Source organism: Thamnophis sirtalis, unplaced genomic scaffold, assembly GCF_051295495.1.
Source record: "Thamnophis sirtalis isolate CommonGarterSnake01/CBP01778 unplaced genomic scaffold, rThaSir2_p1.2 scaffold_1, whole genome shotgun sequence".
NCBI classification, from domain to species: domain Eukaryota; kingdom Metazoa; phylum Chordata; class Lepidosauria; order Squamata; family Natricidae; genus Thamnophis; species Thamnophis sirtalis.
Window position 1 is genome coordinate 82,484,955 of NW_028261381.1, and position 26,386 is coordinate 82,511,340.

General features: G+C 38.9%; 1 protein-coding gene and 1 long non-coding RNA gene across 9 annotated transcripts in view; one reads left to right on the forward strand and one right to left on the reverse strand.

Moving 5' to 3' along the window:
- The window catches only part of LMO1 (LIM domain only 1), a 132,716-nt gene that overhangs the window by 36,371 nt on the left and 69,959 nt on the right, over positions 1 to 26,386 (reverse strand). For all 7 annotated transcript variants that reach the window (XM_087717626.1, XM_087717601.1, XM_087717622.1 and 4 more), the window contains one exon: positions 17,223 to 17,436. In XM_087717626.1, the coding sequence (XP_087573752.1) occupies positions 17,223 to 17,428 (206 nt within the window). In that variant the 5' untranslated portion in view covers positions 17,429 to 17,436. The remainder of the gene's footprint in view (positions 1 to 17,222; positions 17,437 to 26,386) is intronic.
- LOC148049601 (uncharacterized) lies at positions 4,473 to 17,216 on the forward strand. 2 transcript variants are annotated; one of them, XR_015696928.1, is made up of 3 exons: positions 4,473 to 4,758; positions 15,302 to 15,430; positions 16,987 to 17,216. It is a non-coding gene; the product is annotated as an uncharacterized LOC148049601 (long non-coding RNA). The 2 variants fall into 2 exon arrangements; XR_015696927.1 differs by lacking the exon at positions 4,473 to 4,758 and adding an exon at positions 11,068 to 11,619.

Here is a 26,386-nt window from a genome sequence, read left to right on the forward strand (position 1 = left end):
GGCACAACTATTATGAAATTAAAAAAGCACAGATATAAACATGCACTGTCTATATAATGTAAACTTATTTGCTTCAAAATGCAAATAGAAGCAGGATATTTTTTGAAATAGTTTTAAAAGTGTATGTAGAAATCGGCCCCACAAAACAAAATAAAATCAAAATTCTTGAAATGTGGGATTCATCTAGTTTAACTGCAGGGACATTTTAATATATTTAATATAGGAATAATGTTAAAATGTCTCCCTTCTTTGGCATGTTCCAGGCATGATATTTGGGACACAGTAAATGATCCTGAATACATCCATATCCTTTTTTAAAGGGTAGAATCAGAGGTGGGTTGCTCCTGGTTCAGCCCAGTTTGGCCAAACCGGTGGTGGAATTCAGACTGGGTCGCAGAACAAGCAGCAACCCGGGCCTGCCATGCCCCCGAACTGGTTCCCTTGCTACCACTGGGCTGCCACCATTTTGGTTTTTAGTGACGGCACGTGCGCAGTTCACTGTAAATTGTTCTGCGCCTGCATGAAGAACAAGTTACATTGAACAGCGCATACATGCGGGTTGCAAACCAATAGTAAAACCAGCAGCAACCCACCCTTGGGTAGAATGGGAGGTGACCAAAGTGCAAGATGAAAGAAATGTATTCATAATTTTAGATGAATGCCTTAATATTTGAGGACAATAGAGTTTTGGATAAATGGCGATCATATTTAGCATCTAATTACGGAGTATGGAAGAAAACTTTACTCTGGACATGATCTTCCCTCTGTCTGCACTACCGAGTTGCATATCTGTTTCTTTTGAATAACTGAAGAAACTACACATTTTCAAGAGGGATTAAATAAATTTGTATAAAATATGAATGTTTCATTTCAATCCCAAAATTTGCTTTTCTTGCCACAGTAGTTTTGGTGCCAGATTCCAGACATCTGCGGATGCGACTGCTCCAACTAACATTAAAACACGACTTGAATTTTGCAGATGCTATGCAAAAGCACATGAGCAGAGCAGAGGTCTCTTTGGAGGGTTTCAAAATTATCAGTAGCAAAACAGCCAATATGAAAATGCCATAGGCAGGTTGAAACATCAAACAGCTGAAAGATATAATCCACACAAGCTTTTCACTTAAATAGAAGGCTTTAGGAAATAATAAAAAAGTCAACTAACAAGCCAAGTGCAATCTATTTTTGCCTTCAGATCGTAGAAATTCTCTGAATAGTTAGCCTCAGTTAAGGTATCATATTTTAGGATATGAATGTTGTAGATAATGTGCTACAACTTTTATATCTGAAGTATTATGCAAAAACCAGGGAATTCTAATGGGATGACTATTATACATGGGCAAAACAGATTCACTCTTGATTTCTGTTCAGTCTGTTCAAAAAGAGTGAAGATGAAATAGGAAGGAAGGCATTTGTGTGGACATCAGACCATGCTAGCAGCATCCTGCTCAAGCTCCTATATAATTGCTGTTATGGCATTGCAATCCTGATATGGCAAAGCTACCCTTGATCTAAGACTTGTTTATATTACATGATTCTAGTACTATTGGTTATGTCAGAAACCCATAAAGTTGGTGGCTCGGTAGGAGAAAATATTTATTCTGTCCAGATTTTAGTAGTCTTAGTTGCATCTTTGTGGTTGTACAAAGTAAAAACTGAGATTAAATTATATGGTATCCTAGAAAGTATTCAACAAAACACATAGGACCTCAAGATCTTATCAAGTCCTTGAAAAGTAACAGAGGAAAGGCAATATTGATGTAGGAGATGACCAGGCTGAGTGTGAGAGAGGGGTCAAATGTGTCATCAATCTCGAATCCCACAAGAGATGTAAGTCCAGCCCATCTTGAATTCCATTGACTGTTAGTAGTTCAGATTCTTGTAGAGAGCACAAGCTTATAATAAACCTTTATATTTATTTGGACTGCCTGGATTTTCCAATTTTCCCTGCACTTGACAATCCAGTTTTATGGAAATATATCTGATCTTGAGGACTGTGATTCTAGAAATGGAGACACTGCTTCATTTTCATCTTCCAAAACGCTGGCATTTGGGCTTCCTTTCTAAATCTAAGGGCTTTAACTAGTCATACCTCCAGTTTATGAATAAAAGATTAAAAGGGTGTGATATAGGGAGAAGGAACTGGTTTCATGCTTCATTACTGATTTAGATCTTTTCTCTATTCAGTAACCAACCCAGAATAGTATTTTTACTGTGTGCAGTTAATTACTGATAGTTAAGTGTTTAATCCTTGATTCTTGCCACATTCATTCTGATCAACTTCTGTCCTTACTTTCTTCCAATTCCAAATGTGATCAAGCTGTGTCCTAAGTTTGCATTTTTCTTAAAAACATTCTCTTAATCTTCATTGCAAAAGCAGTGTCATGCATATAATAAAATTTTATTTCATTTTCTGGGTTATCATCAGTATAAAATTTAAAAAATGAGAATTTTGAACTAATGTCATATGGCACCTATCACTTTGTAGTTTTTTGTTTGATTCTATTGACTATAATTCTTTATTAAATTTTAATGTTTTAATATTAATATGTATGTGTGTGTAATGTATTAATATTTCATATATATATACATATACAGGACACACACACGTACACATACATATACATATATGCCATAAAGTGCAATAAAAAGCAAAAAAACCCAAAACAAAACCCCAAGATGGAGAGACCGGTTCGAGGGCGTGGCAGCTCTGGGTCGCTGCTGGTTCCAGTGACCCAGGCCGCCAAACTACTACTAGTTCAGCTGAACTGGTCCGAACTGGTAGGAACCCACCACTGATAGCTAGCTATCTAGCTAGATAGCTAGCTATATAGCTAGATAGATAGATAGCTAGCTAGATAGCTAGATAGCTATCTATCTAGCTAGATAGCTAGCTAGATAGCTAGCTAGATAGCTAGATAGCTAGCTAGATAGCTAGATAGCTAGCTAGATAGCTAGCTAGATAGCTAGATAGCTAGATAGCTAGCTAGATAGCTAGATAGCTAGCTAGATAGCTAGATAGCTAGCTAGATAGCTAGATAGATAGCTAGATAGCTAGATAGCTAGATAGCTAGATAGCCAAATAGATAGATAGATAGATAGATAGATAGATAGATAGATAGATAGATAGATAGATAGATAGATAGATAGATAGATAGATAGATATAGCCAGCCTTCTCCTGTTTGGTGCTTCTTTCCAGGTGTGTTATTTTGCAATCCTCATCTTTCTCTGCCATCATGGCCCTCATTATGGATTAAGGCAGCACTTTTCAAATCATAACGTGTATAGCCTGAGGACAGCTGTGAGCAAGGCAAAAGGAAAGAGATATTTTGCAATCATTTTTGGATGACTGGACCAATAAATATTAATTGAAATACAGAAGACTGAAAGTTCTACAAGAGTCTGGATGATGGAGAAGATTTGCCAAGGGGAGAACAATGAAAGGTACTATATAGCTAAAAAGATTCTTAGCCAAGAGACACACGGGCGTTGTAGATTTCAAATGTGAACATCAGTCCAAACTTGAAAAATGTTATGTACCTATTTACACATTTTCAGTCTCATTATTTGCAAACATGGTTTGAGGCAGGAACACAGCCATGATCCTAATTTTGACATGTTTCTGGACTAATCCTGCTCTCTGTCTACTTAATAGACAGTATGTAAGGTGTGCAAATGTTTTTTCAAATGCTCACAATATAAGCGTTTTGAGGTAAAGAAACAGGAATGCCCTTTATTGTTGTAGAGTAGAATAATCAAATATTGAAAGCATGTGTCATGCCCCTGTTGGAGCCTGAATCTGTAGAGGAACAGCCGGAGCTAAGCTGATGGAGATTGAGAGGGCAGCTTTGTTGGCTTCAAAGGGATGTGAAGAGGAGCAGGCCAAGGAAGGCCTCCTTCAGGGTCCCTTAGGATTGGGATGGCTTGTTAGCAGGAAGGAACAGGGACAGAATGACTGAGAGAGGACAAGCAGTGGATATGAAGAGTGACAGAGCTCAGGCAATGAGCAAGGACCACCCCTTCCTGATCCCTGAGCACGGAGAATGGGGAGAAGGCAGGAACAGTGCATGCTGACCTGACAACTCGGGAAAAGAACGCCCCACCCCTCTTCACAAGGCACACTTGGGGACTGAGATTTAAGGAGACCCTGTGGGGAGGGGCATTTGTAGGAACAAATGGTGAATTGGTAGTTTGGTGTGGCAACACAGGCATTTGGAGTTTGCGGCACCGCTTGCTTCTTCCTGACTTGTGGACTCATTGTTTGTTCTCTGTTTGTTCCCTGTTACTTTTTTTTGCTGGGCTGGGCGCAGCCTGAGGCTGCCGTGTGTGCGCGTGCACTTAGCTCTGGGACTTGCCAAGAATGTGGGAGTGTTTGAAGAGACATTTGGATTATTAAAGGGGAGTTTGAATTGTCAGCTGGCTGTGCGACCTTCATGCCTTGTCCCGGGTCATCACAGCCTGGCAGAGTTTCTCCCTGCTCCATCTTATACTCTACAAATCAAGACAGGATTTTTTTTAGCTACTTCCTTGTGCTCACCTCTTTCTCAGGACCATATAACCTTTTCCAAAAGTCCTGCCTTAATGGAATGGATTACTTATTCCTTCCCCATTCCCAGCCTATGAAATCCTGAACACATATCTCAGATGCTACGACCATTACCCAGGAGTATATGGTAGGCAATTCCTGGGTGTGTTGCATCACTTTGGCACTTGTGAGCCCCATGCTACTGACTGCTGCTGAAAGGAGCTATTATAAGGTTAGTACATTTGTCCAGAAATCTTTCCTCATCCTGTGAACGTAATTTAAAATAGCATAAGTCTAACTTCAAACACTGTGAAAAGTGGTTATATTGGCAGTTTGTTTGGGAAATGTTAATTTCACTGCCATTTCCATGAACATGAATGTGGGTTTTTTTACACCATGAAGCTGATATTTTTTCTCTTTCTCAAATTCCATGAACTTGCCTAGGCTTTTTTCTGCAGCAATTACATAAACATTAATTATTTGTTGAACTCCTCCCCTCTCTATCATCTGCCCTAAGGAAATCTCTCAGCTGGACCTGAACCCAGACACTACAGTCACTTGATGAATCATTCTGACAGATTAGCTCAAGTTTTACAAATGTAGGCACCTACTTTTGATGATGTAGAGTCGACATATAGAACTGTGGTTGATGACCGTTTAATTTCATTCACCAAGCTTCCTTAGAAATGGTAGTTGAAAGAAGAGCTATTACTGAATATACTTCCTTTGCAGATTGAAATGATACACTTCAAGAATCAAGGTCTTACTTTGAACAGAAAGTAATCAAAGTGGACATAGGGGCTACTGTAAATACTTTTCACCCACAGGAAATGTGAAACTCTCTACAAATTGAAATAGGATGTTGACAGAACTATTAAAGTCAGATGAAGAAAGAAGAAACCATGCAACCATTGAGGGTAGGATGGATAGAATAGGTGTTATTTAACTGAACCATGATACAACAATGGTAGTTGGGCAATGACATGTGTTCCTCAGGGTATCTGGTCAACAACTACAGTTCCCCTTCACATGAAACACAGAATCTATGGAAATGAATGATTATATGTAGCAACTGACTTATCTAGCATTGTACAAAAGTGACCTATCATAAGTTATTGGGTTGCCAATACAACACAACCACTGAAAGTATCATGGTTGTTTAGAAGATGTAAATTATGCTATTTGGCACCAAAGAGCACCAAAGAGGATTTAGAAAAAGCTACTGGGGAACTATCTCTGTGGTCACTAGAAGTCAATATAACTTGATCAGTCAATCAACTGGGGAGCTATACCTTGACAATATACCTTGACATGAGGTATGTTGGCCCTGTCAGGTGGAAAGGAAATGAAACCACCTGAAATCATATCTGAATTTAATATCTTCATTGAACACCTATGTGATGTCAGGATCCAGATATTGGTTTAAGATCAGGGACAGCAATGTTGTAGCACATCTACAGCTCTGGAAGTTCCCTAGGTGATTTGGGGCCAGTCACTCTCGTTCAACCCAATTCACAAGACTATGGACAAAACCCATGTCTATTGACTTGAGTGTCTCAATGAAAGAGGGGATATGGATTTAACAATAATAATCTAAATCCAATGAATAAACAAACTCATCAGTTTAGGAGAAAAGCAACTTCCCAGGGATGCCAGAAAAGAGCAGTCCCAAAGGTGCTTTTTCCAAAAGGCAACTGAATTTCCTTGGAAAGAGAGGCTGGAAGAATCCTACCTGAAAACCTCAAGTCATCTGTGATAAACTGGATATTTATAAAGGAATACTGCAGGTAACTATAGATAGAAAATTCCTGAAGGATTCCTAACTGCCACAAAAAATTAATAACAGGTGGCACAACAGTAAGGAGGGGCACTTCCTCTATTTTGTCTTGGCTACATTGATTATCCTGCACCTTTATTAAATCTTGATCCAACCTCATCATAAATATAGTATACAAGTATTCTCATCAGCACCAAGAACTTCATAGCAAATATTTTCTTCATGCACTAAAGGTTAGCATCCCTGAGTACCAATGACCATCGTCACCACCATCTGATTCACAACATTCTGTCTCTAGCTGCTTGATATTTTGTAAGTGTTACACCACATTTGCAGTCTTCATGTCAATAACAGTTTTATGCTAACACCTTGTCGCTTAAAACTAGTATATATGCCTGCTTGTGTGAATCTTTTACAGTTTGAGAAAACAGACTTGGATTTCATAGGGGACTCTTCCATTCTCATACTGAATGAGGCAAATAAAATGATGCTCCAGTAATGTGACAGTAAAACATTAAAGCAAGAGTGCATGTGACCGTTGAGTGGTACAGGAAAGAGCCCCTTCCAATATAGCTGAGGGCAGGGGCATCATGGAAGGGCAAAAAAGTCAAGATAGTGGCTACAACTGTTTGCTCAAACCACGTGTGATGCACATCAAAAACAAGTGGGTCATCAGTTGAGCAGTTGCTGTGATCTTGCCTTTTTTGATCTTTTTGAGAATGCCCCTGTGTGGGATAAGAAGAAAAATTAAGTTTAATTTACTTTAAATTATTTTAAAACAATGAATAGTTATCATATATTTAATAATATCATCTTTTGCATTATTAGATAAAATAAATATCTTTTGCCGGCAACTGTCAAAGTTTATGATGGCTACTTCCTATTGTAGGGGAGGATCCATGGAACTCTGAAACAATGAATGTAGAACTCATCCGCCCCCCTTCAAAATGCAGAGCTTTCCCCCTGGTTTTCTGGACTGCCCTGTCATTGCTATCAGCTCCCCTCACCTCAAGGAAAAACATGAAACATAAAATCAAGTTGAAGTGGCCAAAATCTATGCGGGTGGGTGGGAGAGAGGATGAATGGGGAATTGGGGAAGTATATTTTTCTTGCTGAAAAAGCATCTATGTACTCAAATAAAAAATGGTGACATTCATGATACCTGTTTACATGCTTGAGCTCAAGAATCATTTCAAAAGTATTTATTTGAAAAAAAAAATGCCTGTGCCAATTTGTGCTAATGTAGCAGATTTGAAAGGCTGATTTTTGATGGCCCCTGTAAGAAATAGCAAAAAAAATATTTATAACATTCATAAAGGCACTAGACAGAGTCCAGAAAATGTTTCTTGTGACTAGTGGAATGGGACTAGGTTGTGATTAACGTTTGATGTCAGAGAGTCTCAACTGTGACAAACATCGCTGGATTATGCAACCATAGCTAATAATCAACTAACCATAATTCCATTTAATAGCTAAAACGCTTTGCAAATGATGCACCAATGAAGGGAAAGGAATTGTGAATATTCTGGGTAACATAGGAGTCAGAGCTTACGTATCTCTCACCCAAGGGTGTCTTGGGACATCTTCCTCATAAAGAAAGTATCAAGGAAGGTTTGCTCTTCCTTTCTACTCCTTTGCAATAGTCAAATCTGAGAACCAGCATAATTTAAGATGGCTTTGTGACACTTTGAAGAAATACTTTGCTTTGCACAGAGATCTAATGAAACAGTGTAATCCGTGACATTTCTGTGGAAGAAGTTAGACCTGGGAGGCATAAAACGGACATCTAAAATATCAAGCAGTAGACCAGGAAGTGTGGATGTATGTCTCTTGAGAAAAAGTGGATTTTTTCTTCCAGTCCAAGAAGAAGAATCAGAAGTGGTGGCAATGTGTTTCTCTACCATACTGTGATGCAGAAGATAAGGCTCGGGGGATTTTTTTGATATTATGTTTAAAATGAAATGAAAAGTCAGAGCTGAAGAAGCTTCTTGAGGGGGTTCTTGGAGTCCTAGTGGACAATCATTTAAATATGTGCTGCAGCTGCCAAAAAAGCCAACACAGTTCTAGGCTGCATAAACAGAGAGAGATAGAATCAAGATCACATGAAGTGTTACTACCACTTTATAATGCCTTGGTAAGGCCACACTAGTAACACCGCATCCAGTTTTGCTCATCACGATGTAAAAAAGATGCTGAGATTAGAAAGAGTGCAGAGAAGAGCAACAAAGACGATTAGGGGACTGGAGGGTAAAACATATGAAGAAAGGTTGCTGGAATTGGGTATGTCTAGTTTGATGAAAAGAAGGACTAGGAGTGACATGATAGCAATGTTCCAATATCTCAGGGGCTGCCACAAAGAAGAGTCAAGCTATTCTCCAAAGCACTTGAGGGCAGAACAAGAAGCAATGGGTGGAAACTAATCAAGGGAGAAGTAACCTAGAACTAAGGAGAAATTTCCTGACAGAACAATTAATCAGTGCAATAACTTGACTCCTGAAGTTGTAAATGGTCCAACACTGGAAGAAGAGATTGGATAACCATTTGTCTGAAATTGTATAGGGTTTCCTGCCTAAGCAGGGGGTTAGACTAGAGGACTGCTTAGATCCCTTCCAACTCTGTTATTCTGGTTCTGGTTCTGGTTCTGGATCCGGTTCTGGATCCGGTTCTGGATCCGGTTCTGGATCCGGTTCCTGTTCCTGTCCCTAGAGGAGAATCCCAAAGGTGATTTTTCAAGAAGCAACTGGACTTTCTGGTTTTTCTTTGAAGATGTTTCAATTCTCATTCAACAAGCTTCTTCAGCTTTGACTGGATGATGGAGAATGGAAAGATGTATACTATTTGCAGGCTGCTAGTCATTTGCATTCTTTTAGCAGGTTGTTGAGGTCATGTGGCAGTTTATCTGAGTCATCAAGGTCACCTGAGTAGTGCAAATGGTGTGTGAAGCCTTACTGGATCTGTTGAATCCTTCCATTCCCCACTATACAGTCAGAGCTGAAGAAGCTTCCTGGAGGAGAAGTGAAGCATCTTCAAATAAAAACCAGAAAGTCCAGTAGCCTCTTGAAAAAAGCACCTTTGGGACAATCATGATCTGAATAACTGAGAATCTCCCTAGAAATGAAAAACAATTTTAATATGTGAAAGCTATGCTGCCTTGCCAAATGATAATGATTTTACCCAGGAAACAAACAAGATATTAACAGCCTCATCCTATATTGACAGCTAAATTGGTAAAACCAATATTCCAAGGAAAGAATATCTAGGCAATGAAACAATGGAACTCTTGTTTCAGTAATCCAGAACCCTTGCCTCCTTCCACACCCCCACATTGAAAAACAGCTAATAAGAGAGTGGCATGTTTGTGCACAATCCAAATAGACAGGTGATTTGACTTGTAGTGAGGACATGGTAAGTTAGAAATCTCTGAAGGAGTGGGGACAGCATTGTGACTAAAATTGGCAACCAAAACACAAATACTGGCCAGTGAAATATATCTGGAGCAAGAAGAAATCATGGGATTGCCTACATATACTCTGGACGACTGCTACTCATGAGTAGACTACAGAAATCAAGAGTTTTTGAAGTTGGCTGGTTAGTGGAGCAACTGAAAATCAAGGGATACCAACTACACCTACAATCATAATGTAGGCTTTATGGACATAAAGCGCAGCCAAGCATAATTTCTTAATCACCCCTCGAATTATCTTTTTGCTATTTTTTCGAATATTAAGAACCTTCAGAATGGCAAGTTTGAGGCTTTCATTGGGAAAGTTTTCTTCAATCCTCAACAAAATAAGTTTTCAAGTACAAGTTTAAGGATTTAGCAGTTCTAGGGAATAAACAGTAAAAGGGTGATTAGAATGTTGTTTTTGGAAACATAAATGGATTAAAGGTTTAGATGGGCTTGAAATAGGATTTTGAAATTAATTGAAAGAATCTTTCCTGTGGGAAATAGCTGATGTTTTGAAGGAGGGAAAAAGGAAGTGGGATGATAAAATGGGATTTTGAACATTGGACACTAGAGGGAGCCAGAAAAAAGTAAAGATTATAATTAAGGGAAAGAACACCTATTTGACCTGCTAACACAAAATGGAGCAAAGTATTTTTTGATATACTGAAGATATTTAAGAACAATGGATTCAGAAGTTAATTTTAAGAATGTATTTCATCATAAATAGACAGTGTATGGTTACGTTATGGAAGAGAAGCAAGTTAACCGCATAAGATGAAAATAGATTTTAAAAATGACTGAATGCAAGAAGGATTCAAAAATAAGATGAATTACTGGGTATACAAAGAAACACAGCTGATGTTTTAATAATTAAAAGGGACATACAATAACAAAATAGGACAGCGACTTGAATATTTTTCCTGTATGGACTTTACAAAGGAAATCTGTTAAACTGTTGAAAGATTTGGTGAGAAGAGACAAAGGGGGGGGGGGGGGGAAAGAAATAAAGGCTTAGGACATTATTTGAAAGGATTGAAGACTAGATTTGTTAAAAGTAAAGGGAAATAATATAAAGTTGGTATAACTGATCAAGTTTAAAATATACAGTATGTTCTTATTTCTAGTAGCTTTTAATGGACTTTTGCTGATCAGGACTGAATAACAATGTCCTAGAATGAGTCTATGAAATATAGGATGTAATATGGATGTAGTTTTCTTATTTGCACTTATTAACTTTTATTTTTATAGCCTTTACTAGTTTTTATCTTTGCAATTGCAATCCTTAATGTAATTATTTTTTTAAAAAAAAAAACAGACAGGGAGATTTCAAATCCCTACATTTGATATAAAACTATACTGGCATTGTGCAACTCTATGGGAAATCTAGACAAATGTGTGACTCTATGTTAATGAATTACAAAAGGGAAGACGACCTGAACTGAATTTCCAGTGTGTTTCTTTAGTTGCAGTACTTCTCAGCTGATCTGTTATGGAAATAGCCCTTTGCAGCCAGCAGGTAGTTTGAAACCCTTTAAAACAGGGGTGTCAAACTCAAGCCCCGGGGGCCAAATCTGATCTGCCAAGCCGTCCTGGAAGCCACAAATGACTGGCTTGCGATGCCTCTGCCAGTGAAAATGGAGGGTCGGCCGCCTGCTGAAATATAAAAAGACACAGGACCACTAACTATAATCTATGAACACCCCTAGACAATGGGTGAAATCCAGAAGACTGGTGGAGTAGGGCAATACCCTAAACTTCAAAACAACGAAACGAGGAGGATCTACAAAATAACAGAACTGTTCCTTTGATGCCTATGTGTTTGGCAGTAGCCTTCTGGAAATCAGTGAAAATAAAGCTTCTTCTAGAAGGTATTTGATGGGATGGCACCATCAGTTTTTTTTTTAACTTTTCTATGTTTTTCCTGTTATTGTTCTTTTCTCTTTTTATATATTAGCTTTAGTTTTGTACCCTGGTCATTTAAACTTTCTTGCTCTTATGTTTGTTATATGGGTGAGCAAAGTTCCAAGATACAAATTTAATAAATAGCTAAACATTAAACAGGCAATTCTTCAAGCAGCATATTTCTGAGCACCTAAATAGGAATGCAATAATTAACAAGAGCCAACATGCCTTTGTCACTCTCATGTCATGCCAGGGTAATCATTCTCTCTCTCTCTCTCTCTCTCTCTCTCTCTCTCTCTCTCTCTCTCTCTCTCTCTCTCTCTCTCTCTCTCTCTCTCTCTCTCTCTCTCTCTCTCTCTCTCTCTCTCTCTCTCTCTCTCTCCTTCCTCCTCTCCCTCCTCCCTACAGATTTGTTGTTTAAATCAGGATTTGGTTAGATGTTGGTTTAAGTAATTACTGTGTTATCTGTGAGTTGTGTAAGTGCAGGATTTTATTTTGGGATACAGCATTTTTAAGTGGCTAAGTGGAGAAGAATGTGTGGGTGAAAGTTAGAAGCCCGAGAAAAGTGAACGTGAGCATTTCATGTAACTGGAGAGAGAATGGCTTGAGAATGCTGAGTGGGGGAGTGACGTTAGAGAACCTTTGGACTGGCAGAACTAGAGAACATCAAATTGAAAGGAACCACAGATCAGCTGGAAAACTGAGGCACAAGAATTTATATCCTTAGGGAGTGATAAACTTGGCAGTAGGCACCATGGATGACAGTAAAATGATGAAGAGAAGTATCATAGCTGCAATTAAGACTTGACATAGAAGGCAGTAGTTGAGATAGTGTATTGAAGTACCAGACACTACTTCTGGACTACTTGTCCTTGATTTAAATGTTAAGAGGAATAATCCACATTCTGTAAATCACTAGAGTCGCTGTTAATTTACTGCCTGCCTAGCTGATCTTGAACCCCTGGGTCATTTCAGTGCTGATACTTGAGTTTCCATAGCTTCTGGTTTTATGTTACTTTCATCTCTATGTTCTGGAGGAGAGTAATAAATTCATGACTTCCATGGGTTTGTACAAATCAGATATTCCCAACACAGATGAGCAGGTACATACCTGATCTGGTTTTACTGCTGTATTGACATCCCTCCTTTGGCATGGACAGATTACTTTCTGATCAAACTGAGGATCACAGATCACTCCACAAGGGCAAGAGTCTAATTAAGCTGGTATCCTGCTTGAGGAGTCAAAGGGCATTAAGTGGAAGACTAAAAGTGGACATGACTGAGCATTAGTAACAGAACATTAAATGTCTATGGAGATTTTCAGTCATCCAGGCCATGGATGTCCCAAAGGTGCTTTTTAAAGAGGCAACTGGACTTTTTGGTTTTTCTCTGAAGGTGTTTCGCTTCTTATCCAAGAAGCTCTAGGTGCCTCTTGAAAAAGCACCTTTGGGATAACAGCAACATTAGTTCAAACATATATGGGCAGCGTAGTTTCAACTCCTCGCCACATTTATTGTGTCTCATTGTTTGTCCCTGTTCAGAAACATTCAGACTTGGGATAAAAGGTTTACTTTTAAACATTAAAAGAGGCAGTGGTGCACCCTCTTTCTGGCTGCAGTTGATGGCCCGTCTCCCCCACTTCTCATCTTAGAAAATAGTCATTCCGGTAGACAAATTTCACCAGGGCAAAGATGCAGCAAGCGTGCTCCTCTTGATCCTAATAAACCTCTTAACAGCATTTGATATATCATCATTAAGAGATACCGTTTTGGATTTGTCATTGGTGCAGGTCATGCAGATGGTACAAAATGTGACAGACAAACTACTTCTAAACTACTGATACATCAGATCTACTATTGGATAATAACAATCAAACTGCAATCACTGCATTAGTTATCAGTAAGCTTCAGGGCTCAATACAAAGTGCTAATTATCACCTGAATGTAGGAATGACAGTGGAAGGCAGTGGGAAGAGCCACAGCAAGGGCTACAGTCAGGTAACAGGCAGCCTAAGCTTGCAATAGTAATTTGACAAATGTCCCAGAAAGGATCTTCCCTCATTTATTGCATTGTAAAGTGATAGGGAACAAATGTACTTTTAGACTTGAAAAGTTTTTGTTAATGTACAATAAAGTCTATTTTCGTTCCTTTCTGTATGGACTACCTTGTAAGGCTGACACGTAGTAAAGGGATCAGAGGACAAGGGTGTAATTGACCAGAATGTCATCCTCTAGTTTCCATATGTGGTCAATCACTTGAGACAGTTCAACTAGCCATCAATTGGAGCAGGTGAGAGAAGCGTGAGCTCATCAGGGATCTGTCCATCGTGGAAGAAGATGGAGTCCAAGGACATTCTGAGATACATGGAGAGCCAAGCAGCCACCAACAATTCCCCACTTATTGGGAATAACTGCATCATCCTTAGATTCATATTCCTGTCCCTTTGATCTATGCTTATATCCTTAACCTTGGCTCTTCAACCCTAACTGGCTAACTAACGTCTTGGTGACTGGACTATTGTATGCTTCCATCTCTGAACCCAGGTTCTATTGTGGACTGATGCTTCTATTTATTTCACTTTCAGACAAGTGCTTGTTTCTGCCATGCATGCACATTCCCTCAAGCTAGCTCTCTTCGTGCCTTGTGTGTTACTGCTTGTTACTCAGTAGATGAACATGTGTACATTATGACATAGCTGTTAAAAAGGTAAATACTACTTTGAAATGTATTAGTAGGACACAGAGTTCAGGTTACAGAACAAAATATCCTATTCTGGTTTTACTTGTCAGGGTCTATCGCAGGGGTTGCCAACCTTAAACACTCAAAGAACCACAAAGGTCCTAAACAAAATCCCCCTCCTGTTCAACTCTGGAGTTGACCGGAAGTCCAGTTCTCCCACCATAGAGTCTCTTCCTAGTACAGTGTCCCTTTTTCCTCTAACTGTCCTAACCAAAAGTCCTATCAATTGTGGAGCCGACCGGTGACAGGGAGCCGCAGCAGAGGAATGAAAGAACCACATGCAGCTCCAGAGTTGTGGGTTGCTGACCCTTGGTCTATTGGAACACTGGCTACAGCATAATGGTACTATCTGCAAAGGATATTGATAAACTAAAATAAGTTCAGAGGACCGCCACCAAGATGATGAAGAAACTAGAAATCATGTCCTGTGAGGAATAATTAAAGAAATGGAATAGGGTTGGTTGGCAGAAAAGAAGACCAAGAAGAGATATGATGAAATCGTCAAATATCCGAAGGCTGTCAAAAAATAAGAGGGAGTAAACATAAATGTTGATGCCCCAGAAAGTGGACCAGAACCAATGGATTGGAAATATAGCAAAGTAAATTTGGGTTGAATATCAGGAAGAATTTCCTGAGGGCGAGAGCTGTCAAGGGGATGGTTGCCTCATAAAATGGTGTGTTCCCCTTCACTGGATGTCTTCAGAGTCTGAGTAGCCAGCTGTTGAAAATGCTTTGGCAGATTCTACACTGAGAAAAGATTGTTTTATGAACTCTGAGGTCACTTCCAACTATGTAGTGGTGAAATGGATTTTATGGTGCTATTTTAAAAGGTCATTTTATTATCTGGCAAATCTACTCTGTTCCCCCTAATGCTTTCACAATTTAATTTTACGTAATTCTAATCAACAGGGCTGAAAAGAATTCCATTATAAATTCCACCGGTAGCCAGAAGATCCATCTGTCCATCTGCATTACTGTCAGCAGATCCATGGCAGGAAAATCTGATAGGAAAAAGAGCTTCTACTTTTCAAAGTACAGGTAGCCATCAGACGTGCAGAGATCTTTTTGAAAAAAAATAAAGGAAAATACTTTTATCAACTTTCTAATTTTTGGAAAATATTACAAATCTCATCAGATCCTGGGTCAGTCTGATATATTCTTCAATGGATTAAAATAATAAACACATATAAAATTGTCACCCTAAGCAGATTGTTAAATGTGCCCTGATCATCTTACTGAGTTCAATGTGACTTATTCCTAAGTAAATATGTTTAGGAATACAATCTTTGTATATACCATCAAAATGTATGGATATTTTATGCATGTTTTTCCTTACTTATTATTTGCAATTATTGTTTGCCTTTGTATCCTGTTTGTCCTAACCTAAAAAGAAATTTAATATTATTTCATGACTGAATTATGAAATTTCCACTGAGGTGCACCTTGATGTACTTTTTTATTATAACATTTATATATTTGTTTACTGAATCAGTTGAATTATTTTTAGTGAAATGGAATAGAAATTCTACTAATGAATCAAAGGAGGGGCAATTGCTATGTTCTACTGGCATCCCCCATGTTCACATATAAATAATCCCAGTAAATGGAGAAATTTTCCGAAGCTCTATTAACAAAGCTATTTTCACCGATTCCACAATATTAATTTAAATAAGAGCTTCGGGAAGCCATTGAAGATAGCATTTCTAGGAAAATGCAAGCTACAGTTTAATTAAGAAAGGGATATATTGATTGCTATATAAAAGAGACATTTCTGCACAGAAATGTGCATAATTCAATCTTGTTTCAAGATGTTGAGTTTTGTATTATACTGAAAATAATTTTGTTAACAGACCAATTATTGCAGGAAGACTGCTTCAAGAGTTGGTGCAATTGCTCTTTTGCAGAAAAATCTTTTTGATTACCTCCTATAAAGAAATAACAAAACTTGACTCTTGCCCACATAGGGACAGATTAATTACATATTGGCAAGTCTGAACAACACGTACATTAGCTTAAAATGGGGCTAGGTAGATTGTGGTTCAGGGTATTGTACAAATCCAGCTATTATTGTATCATATTATTGAACCAGGCCAGGGGTGGGTTTCAGGCGGTTCACGGCGGTCCCCGTGAACCGGTTGGTCGGCGAACCCCAGAAGTAAGTTCCGGGAACGCCAAAGGATCCACCCGTCCGCCCGCGTTTCTTACCCGGTTTTGACGAGTTCTGCGCTTCCACGCATGTGCAGAATGCATACAGCGCCTGCACGATCCTCCAGGAGCAGCTGGAGCATCGCACAGGCGCTAGTACGCATGCGTGCACTGCGCGCATGCACAAGGACGCCGCCGGCCCCGTTCCAACCGACCTGGTTGGAACGGGGTGAGAAACCCACCCCTGAACCAGGCCATCATAATATGGTGAATTTTAAGAGGATGGTGGTAAAAGGACAGAGGTACAGCATATTAGGTCAACAAAGTAATTGCCTTTTATTAAGCCAGCTTTAGGGTTTAGGAGTTGTGCAAGGACCTTTTTTGTCCATTCATGAGATGAATATCCAAATAATTTCTCCCCATGGCCTTATCTGTCCTTTCTATCTCAGCAGGTGCTCTGGGGCTCCCCAACAGCTAACAAGCTACATACCTTCAATTGTTTATGTACCTTCCAGCTTGGCTTTGAGAAGATTAAGAACCCACGCTGGACCCAAGCATCCTTTTGCTAACCTCCAACTGGAAGTCTTGTTCATACAGCTAAATCTACTTTATACAGCCAGAGCAAGGAAGCTAAGCTGAGTAAGATAATCATAGCCCAAACATATGCACAACCATATCCATTTACCTCAGGTAATCTCTGCGGCAGAGAATGAGATTTGCTTTTGTGTAAAGTGTTGATCCAACCTCTCCCAGGCGACAGTCGCAGCAGGCACACTTTAAGCAATCCTCATGCCAGTACTTATCCAAGGCCTTCAGAAGGTAGCGGTCCTTGATCTTACGATTGCAGCCGGCACAGCCCTTCTGCTTTCCTTTTGGTTGCACCGATAACATTGGCACACCTAGGAGTCAGAAAAAGAGGGGGCCTATGAAATGAGGACATTGCTGGGAAATTCTCCAAGCTAAAATCAGTGTCCCAAATGGACTTTCTAGGCAGTTTGTGTAACTTTTGCTTTGTTAGCAAAGTGAGCAGAGAACCTGATCCTGGCAGCATGATTAATATTAGTTACAAGGGCATTCATATTTTCCCATCATAAAACTGGCTTATTACCTCCAGATATTAAGGAATTTGTCTGCGCTACTAAATAAACAAATTCTTATAGTACTTCCTGTCAAACTTTGCTGTCTTATTTTGTAACTTATTCCAACTCTTCCTACTTATCAAAAATGTCATTATGGATAACTTTTATCTATGTGCACACATACACATACACCAGTGGTGGGGAGCCTGCCTGGAGCACCAGATACCATTCCAGTACAGTACCGGTTGGAATGGGATCCAGAGCCCACCACTGACATACACACAAATATACACAAATAGAGAGGCTTTGTATATACTAGATCCTGGTGTATGCTAATAGGACTGATCAGTTTACAGAGTCTGCAAATTGTGCCTGCAATGATTCTTCCTGATTGAAAACAGTGGAAATGCAAGTTCATAGTAGTCAAGAAAAAGCTAAAGTATTGGAGCAGCAAATGGCGACATTTCAGCTGAGGAGAATTTATTAGTTGAAAGAAAGAAAGTTCAGCAACAGAAACTGACAGTGAAAGCAACTTTCCATAAGAAAGACAATAAAACAGTGGAGCCAGGCCAGTGGGTAAGAGTGACAAGTTGGAAGACCAGACATAGAAGATATTCAGGAATGCTAAAATTTAGAAACAATTTTCATGTCTTTGTGAAAAGAAGGTGGAAGATAGAACATGGAGGACAGGACAATGCTTCCCCAAATGGCAGAGAGGAAAAACTGGAAAACAAGGAAAATAGGACAATGGCTTTCTAAAAAGCAGAGAGAATGAAAATTTGCCCTGTAAGAAGACAATGAAAGTAGTTAATGGTTCATTGTTGTGGAGAATTGAAGCAAATGTACACCAACCATACTCATGAGTGTCTGAAGTGTCCTTCGAAGAGTTATCAAGTCCATGGAAAAATTGTCCTTTTCTGCTAATACATAGGAGGTCAATAATACTGCAAAATAACAGTTACAACTATTTCATCAGTTGGAAAATTTTAGGAAGAAGCTCAAGCTCCAGGTAATAATTCCCATTCATCTTTCCAAACTGTGGAAGAGAACTGGAAAGAGAAAGAATAATGCAAGTCAGCAACTCCCTACAAAGATGATACTGATGGGATATATTTGGTTTCTGAAACCATGGGTTATCTAGAAGATGGATCGCACCTCACAAGAACTGGTAGGGATGTGCTTGGTCAAAACATAGCAAGCTTGAGTAGGAAGTCCAGCAGAAGATAGAAACCAAAACTTAAACTCTGAAATGAGGACTTAAGACAAAAATTACTGCACTCTAGAAATTGGGAGAAATTGATGAAATTAGGTCTCTTTAAACCGCTCAGTGAAACAGGAGAAAGAATCTTGGTTCGTAAAGCTCAGAGCCTTCATTTTTTATACGCTAATACTCAAGAGTATGGGAAATGAGATTAGATTGACCTCTTAATACAGGAAAGGACACATGATTTAATAGTATAATGGAGACCTGATAGGATGACTCCCGTGGCTGGAAATGAAGGATACAATTCATTTAAAAATGTATAAAAGGAATAGAAAAGAAGAAGGAATGGTGTTGTGCGCAAAAGGTTCTACTCGGAAATCCAAATGAATGGACTGAGTTATAGGGAGGGTTAAATATGTGAAAGAACAAATAAAACACCATTATTGGTGTCATCCAACCAAAAGGATGTGGACGATGCCTTTCGAAAGCAAACTGCAGATCTGTGAAGAAGGCATGGGATCATAATGGTGAGAGACTTTAATTACCCTTGCATCTGTTGGGAGACAAATTCTGACAAGCACGGGCTTTTCAAAAAATATTCCAGACAACTTTCTTCTCTAAAAGATGGAGTAGGGCACAAGAGGGTGAACTGCCCTTGATTTGATAGTAATTTATAGGGAGACTCCAAGCACACCCTTAAACAGTTCCTCTCCTCTGTTCATCATACCGACCTGACTGTATGACTCTATGGCTATTTTCTCTGTTAGAAAAATTATATCAGGACCAAGATGTTCTGGACATAATTTAGAAGATACTTGGTCTGGATAGAAGGCTATCCTTCCACTGGACAATTCACCTATTTCAGTGTCTTTTCAACTTTCCATTCCAAGAAATTATTGCCAATCTCTTTCCTTCCTGTGGGTAGAACCTACTGGGCATGTGTATATTTGTGAGTGTGTGTATGCAGGTGGATGTGGATATAAAGATGCAGAAATATATTATATGCACCTACACAAAAAGTTAAATTGAATTTACATATGCAAAATCAAAACACATACAAGCAAGTACAGCAACCAACTTTAATCTAAATCTTCACTCCTGTCTTGCTGTTCTCTAATGTCTCCTTCATCAGCAACATACACTACTGCAGTAATTGTAAGCTTCCAAGAGCTATGCTTCATAAGATGGGTGGCAATATAAATCAAATAAATTAATACATAAATAAAATTTGCTTTGAGACCCAACAGTTCTAATTAATATTATTTTTCCATGACTGACTTACTTTTTATAATTGTTATTTTTTTTCCACACAAGATGGAGGTGAAACTATTCTACCTCAAATGACTGGGAAAAATGATGAAAGAGTCTACCACTGGATTTACTTAGAGATAATTAACAAAGGGGAGTGAACAATGGACCAAGAATGAACTTATGTACACATTAAGGCATCCCTCTTGCCCAGAGACACACATACAAATGCACTTTATTAATCAAATGTATATGCCACATGACTCCCAGTGACTCTGCTTGCTATTGCAATTATTTTAAGCTTTTAATCAGATTTATTAGGCTGCTTTTTCTGTTGTGTGTTCACAGCCATATCAGCAATGACTTTGGTTTACCTTAGAGTGTAAATTGAAGTTTGCACTGCAAAAATACCTGGGTAAAGGCAGGCAAAATGGGAAAGTTATTTCCCAATGAGCCAGCACAGAAACACAGATAAATTTTCCTTTCTCTATCCCCAGTCACTCAACAGCTTCTTCTTAGACAATCTATTTCCTAGGTTTTTTTTTCCTATGGGTTTTTGGGCAAAGAGATAGAGATATCAATAAAAGCCTAAGAAGTCTAAAAGTTTAATAGGTATGAGACCTTGAACTAGCTGAATGCCCAGAAGGGTAGCTGAGGAAATGGAAGTGGGACACTGGATCCTTCCAAAATCTGAATTTTCATTCTGTCTTGAGCACATTTGTGAGTGAGGAGAAATGGTAGATCAAAAGTCCACAGAACCTTTCACTGGAGTGTCATCAATGATCTGAATGGAATTTCTACAGCTGCATTAAAAAGGTTTCAAAACATTTGTCTCAAATTCCATTGCAGGTGCTCACTCACCATTAAGTCCAAGGGTTTGGGGTAAGCAGCTTCATTTTCTTCAAGATTTATTTGAAGACCTCTTCAGCATCACAGCAGCCAGCTCTAAAAAGATTTTAAAGATTTATCTAAAAGATAAATCTACTAGCTGCTGGGAAGCAAGGAAGAAATTGCTTGGATTTCTCCTCAAATGTCACTGGTTTTCCTTTTGCACTTTTGAAAAAGGGAAAGATTGAATGGGCACTTTCTTTGAGAGGCACATCAGTCTATATATATATGGCCCAAATCTGCCATGTGACTCACATACAATAAATTAATGAGAAAACATATGACCCAAACTTTCACTAAATGATCACACTACATGTCTGATTCTTGGAAACTGCCTGGACAAGGCAACTCTTGACAAAGTTGTTTCATTTTCGCTTTTCTAGGTTTGAGAGAAAACAAGGGATTTGAAGTTTGAAGTTTGAAGTTTTATTTTATTTATATGCTGCCCTATTCCCTATAGGGACTCAGGGTGGCGAACAACTCAAACGGGAAAGGGAACATACAAATACAAAACAAACATTTAAAATAACCAACACCTGTCGAAAGGGGAAGGGAGCTCATGAACACCAGGCCTGCCGCCACAGCCAGGTTTTAACGGCTTTTCGGAAGGCCAGGAGAGAGGTGAGGGTCCGAATCTCCGCAGGGAATTCGTTCCAAAGGGCCGGAGCTGCAACAGAGAAGGCCCTCCCCCGGGTCATAGCCAGATGGCATTGGCTAGTAGATGGAACCCAGAGGAGGCCGACCCTGTGCGATCTAATGGGTCTTTGGGAGGTAATTGGCAGCAGGCGGTCTCTCAAGTACTCAGGTCCAATACCATGAAGGGCTTTATAAGTAATAACTAGCACCTTGAAGCGTATCCGGAGACCGATTGGGGCTGCCCAGCTGGCTTCATGTTCAAGACAGAATTAGAACACTAGGGGAAGTGAATGCCCACCCTTGGGTGGGAGGAGTGAAATCTTATCCAGAGTATTAGCTATAAATGGTTCACAACTGTTTTTTTTTTAAGTATGTTTGACTGGTGCTTTAAAGAAATTTTAGACAGTAATGCTAAATGTTGACATTTTAGCCTCAGTCCTACACTTCTTAACTTGGAGGTATATAAGGAAATATCAGGATGTTAACAGATTATCCTTTGCAATAAAACTAGTTAGTCTATGGTTATGAAGCTTATGAACCACAATAGTACTAAACTGACTTGATAGAATCTAGAACCCTGATGGCTAACCTATGGCACGTGTGCTCCAAGTGGCACATGGAACCATGTCATCTGGCACATGCGATCCTAGCCATTCCTCTTCTGGGTTTCTGGTGCACATGTGTGTGTGACAATCAGCTGGTCTTCGTGTATACAACAGTGCTGTAAACTGGAAAAACTGGTCTTCCATTTTGAGCATGTGTGCCAGTGAGCAGATTATCATGCATGCATGATTGCTAGAAACCCGGAAGACTAGCTGGCTGGCATGCTTATGCACGCTGGAAACCAAAAGTTTATTTTTGGGCACACACATGTGCCCTTGGCAGCTCCTCATCCAGGTTGTGGCCCAGACGAGCGTGTGCATGCTCCCTTTTTGGCACTCTGTTCACCACCACTGATCTAGAACTTCAAACTTTCTATAGAGGAAGCAATACATGCTATCTAGTTTTGCCTATATGTTGCAAACAGATGGCACGGCATAAATGCCAATCATTCCAGATGTATTTTTGTCTGAGAATACCTGTCTCTTGATCTTTCATATCTTCCAGGAGATTGATGTTCCCATGGCTTGAACTTTTAAAAAATTGTTACTTTGAAAGGTTGCATATTCATATGTGATTACTGCACTTTGGAAAGGTCTTAACAAAACTGTTCAGGGAATTTTGCTTTATGAGAGAGGATGGGGATTGAAATGGCAAATATCAATCTCCAAGGAAGTCAGTAGACTTATAAAAACACACACACAATGAAGCAGGAAGGAGCATCTTGGGTGCCCCAATCCTGCACAGCCATGTGTTTTGGTGATTGTGGAAAGGATAGGTGGAAAGTAGATGGTGGGAAAGCACATTAAAGTTGCTGTTAGGAAAGCTCTAAAGCTGTGTGGAATCCAACATGTTTTGAAGTCTTGGACTTCAAAAAAAAAAACAAAAAACAAGGAGGGGGATTTTAATGAATGAATGTTGAGTGTAATCTTTTGGCAGGAGAAGTTACTGGAAGAAAGGATGAGACTTTCTAAGAAGGAAATATTAAAACAAACCTGCAAACAATTCCTTTCAGGGGAAAAATGTAAATAAACTATTGTGACTATGCAAAAAATAGTAAATATCTGAAAACAAAAAATAAGGTAAATGGGAAATAGAAAATAGAAATAGAAAAGGCCCTGTACAACTGGTGTTAGGCAAGCAAAGATTCAGAATGAACAATTCTTTGAAAATATTTTTTAAAGTACATTTAGAACAAATGGAAAAAGGAAAAATAATATGCTATCTGCCCAGTGAAGAAGGCAAAATGCTCACAGCTAAGCAGATCTATTAAACTCCTAGCCTGGTTCAGTCTCCTCCAACAAAAAGTCTGGGATCCACCCAGTGGTGGGATTCAAATAATTTAACAATCGGTTCTCTGCCCTAATGATTTCTTCCAACAACCAGTTCACCAAACTACTCAGAAAATTAACAAGCGGTTCTCCCAAAGTGGTGCGAACTGGCTGAATCCCACCACTGGATCCACCCAAAAACTGCAAAGAGTCAGGATGGAAGATTGAGACTGAGAGAAAATGGGCTGTGGATATTTCTTTGCCTTGAATGAGTTTAAACCTTCAGAGCTAAATAAGTTAAATTCTAGGACATTGCAAAAACTGATAATTCATAAGGATCTGGTCTGACCAGATCCTTAGGAATTATTCTTGAGAAATGATGGAGACTGCAGGTGGATCTGCCCCATTTTCAGAAAAAGAAGGGAAGAAAATCCAGCTAGCTACAAAGTAGTCAATCTACTTTGCAGATAATAAAGAGATCCACCTGCAAGCCCTTGGAAAATAATGCAGTAATTACTAGAGGTCAGCAAGGATTTATCGAGAATAAATCTTGCTTCACTAACCTTATCTCATTTTTGGATTGGGAAAACTTCCTTAACAGATTTCAAAATTGACTTCTTTCAAGAAAGGTTGCCTTGGCATTGTAGTTCTTAGTTACAATTTCTCTCAGCTGAAACAAATGTACTTCTACATAGTTTCATCATTAAAATCAGAGATGGTATTCAGCCGGTTCTGACCAGTTGTTGCGAACCGGTAGTGGAAACTTTGAGTAGTTCAGAGAACTGGCAAATTCTATGTCTGACTAGCCGTGCCCTGATCTATTAGCTGCCTCCTGGTTCCAGCTGATCGGCTGGGTCTTCTTTTGTTGCCCTGCACAGGAGAATGGAGCTGGAAAGCAGGTTAGTGGGGTGAGGATGGAATGGGGATTTTGTAGGAACACTTCCCCTGGAGTGGGGTGGGAATGGAGATTTTGCAGCATCCTTCCCCTGCCACCCCACAGAACCAGTAGAAAAAGTTTGAATCCCACCACTGATTAAGATTCAATCAATGTCCAAACATTCTTATATATTTGGACAAAAATGAGACAGGAAAGCATCCCTAAAATGGCATTTTGTAGAATTTAGTGAACATGGAAAACCACAAAGTCCCTGATGTTTAAAATTTAAAGGTTTTAGTAGAAATATCTGACTTACTTTAGAGTGTAACTAGATTATTTCTATGATTTTTTTCCCTACTGTTCAAACCTTACCTTTTAAAATGTAGCCATGAAAATACAAATAGTTCTATGGTCTGCATGCGTAGGAATAAATATATTTTCACCTGTCCTTTCTTCAAGAACCCTCCATGTATATGGTAATATATCATTATTTTCATATACCGCATACCGCATACCGTATACCGTAAACCAAATCACTTGACTTGGTTTTATACTTGGCACTAATTAATAAGGAAGATTTAATTAATTAAGGAAGAATAAGAGACAGAAATGTTTTATTTATTTATCTAAATGATAAAGCACCAACAACATTTAAATGATGTATAGAACCATTGGGGAAAAGTAATCATAAAATGCTGGAGTTTAGGAGTTAAGGCAAATTGGAAGAAACTGTCAAATAGATATTTTAGATGTCATAAAACTCAGATCAATGGGTACCCTATAGGGTACCCTGATAGGAATGGGGAAGGGATGAGGAAGAGCATTTGAAGAATGAGATGGGGAAAGCACCACTGCAAATATTTCTGATGAGTAGAGGAGGAAAAAAGAATATCAAAATAAGTCAATGTGACTACATAAAAAGCTTAGGAAGACTATGGAGATGCTTGTATAGTAGCATATCTTGCATTTAGTAGAGCATTGACTAAGCACTCAATTACATGTTGATTAGCAATCTACTTAATTTGTTCTATGGCATGACAATTACATGGGGTGTATAGCTTTGTTTGAAAATCATATTCTTTGTATTCATTAAAAGTACCTCTTCAGATTGGGGACAGGTATCACATTGGGTGTCATAAGGATCGTTGCTGGATCCTTTTACCCCATATTACTTTTAATAATGATTTTCATGAAGAGATGAAGAGAATGCATATCAGATTCCCAAATAATTCAAAATTGGATGGGATAGCTAATCTCCTGCCATATGTAAATAAAGTTCAAAACTGTCTTGCTAGATTAGAGAAATTGGCTGACAATAACAAATGAGTTTTAACAGTGACAAATGAGTCATCTTCAGTCAGAAAGCAAAAATTCAATGGAAAACTCTTTTGCAAGTGAAAACACATTACTTTCAGACTAAAGTAGATACACACATGCACCCCCCCCCTCAAAATTATTAACAGATCTTTAACCACAGTGACTTTACTTAATGTTGCTATAGCAAGTGACATTTTCAGCTTTCCTTAAAAGCAACAGTGACCTGAGGGTAGCAAATGTTCAACACATAAAACCCACCACTCTTACAGTAATAATTGCTTTGTCAGAACTGCAAGGGAACAACAACAGCACTTAAGACACTTCAAGACAAAGAGGGAGGTATTGATCTATCCCTTATCAAAATAGTCTTTGTACTATAGAGACAGGTTAAACAACATTATAAAAACCTGGAGGCTTAAACAACACTCCTCACAGAATCTGCCAGAGACACAAGAACTACTTTTAGTGTTAATGACAGCTACTTTGGGAATCTCTTGAAGGAAGAAAAAAGTGAACTAAACCCAAACTCACACTAGCAACTAAAGATGAAATCCTGTCCTCAAAAAAAAGGACATAATCAAGAGTGCCACTCCATATATGTTCAGATACTGGGGTAACATAATATAACATGACACGACACAACATAAAACATGTTTCCCTCTTGAAAATTGGTTGTGTTGATTACAATTAACTCTCCATCTAATGGATGATCAGTATAAATTGTAAAAA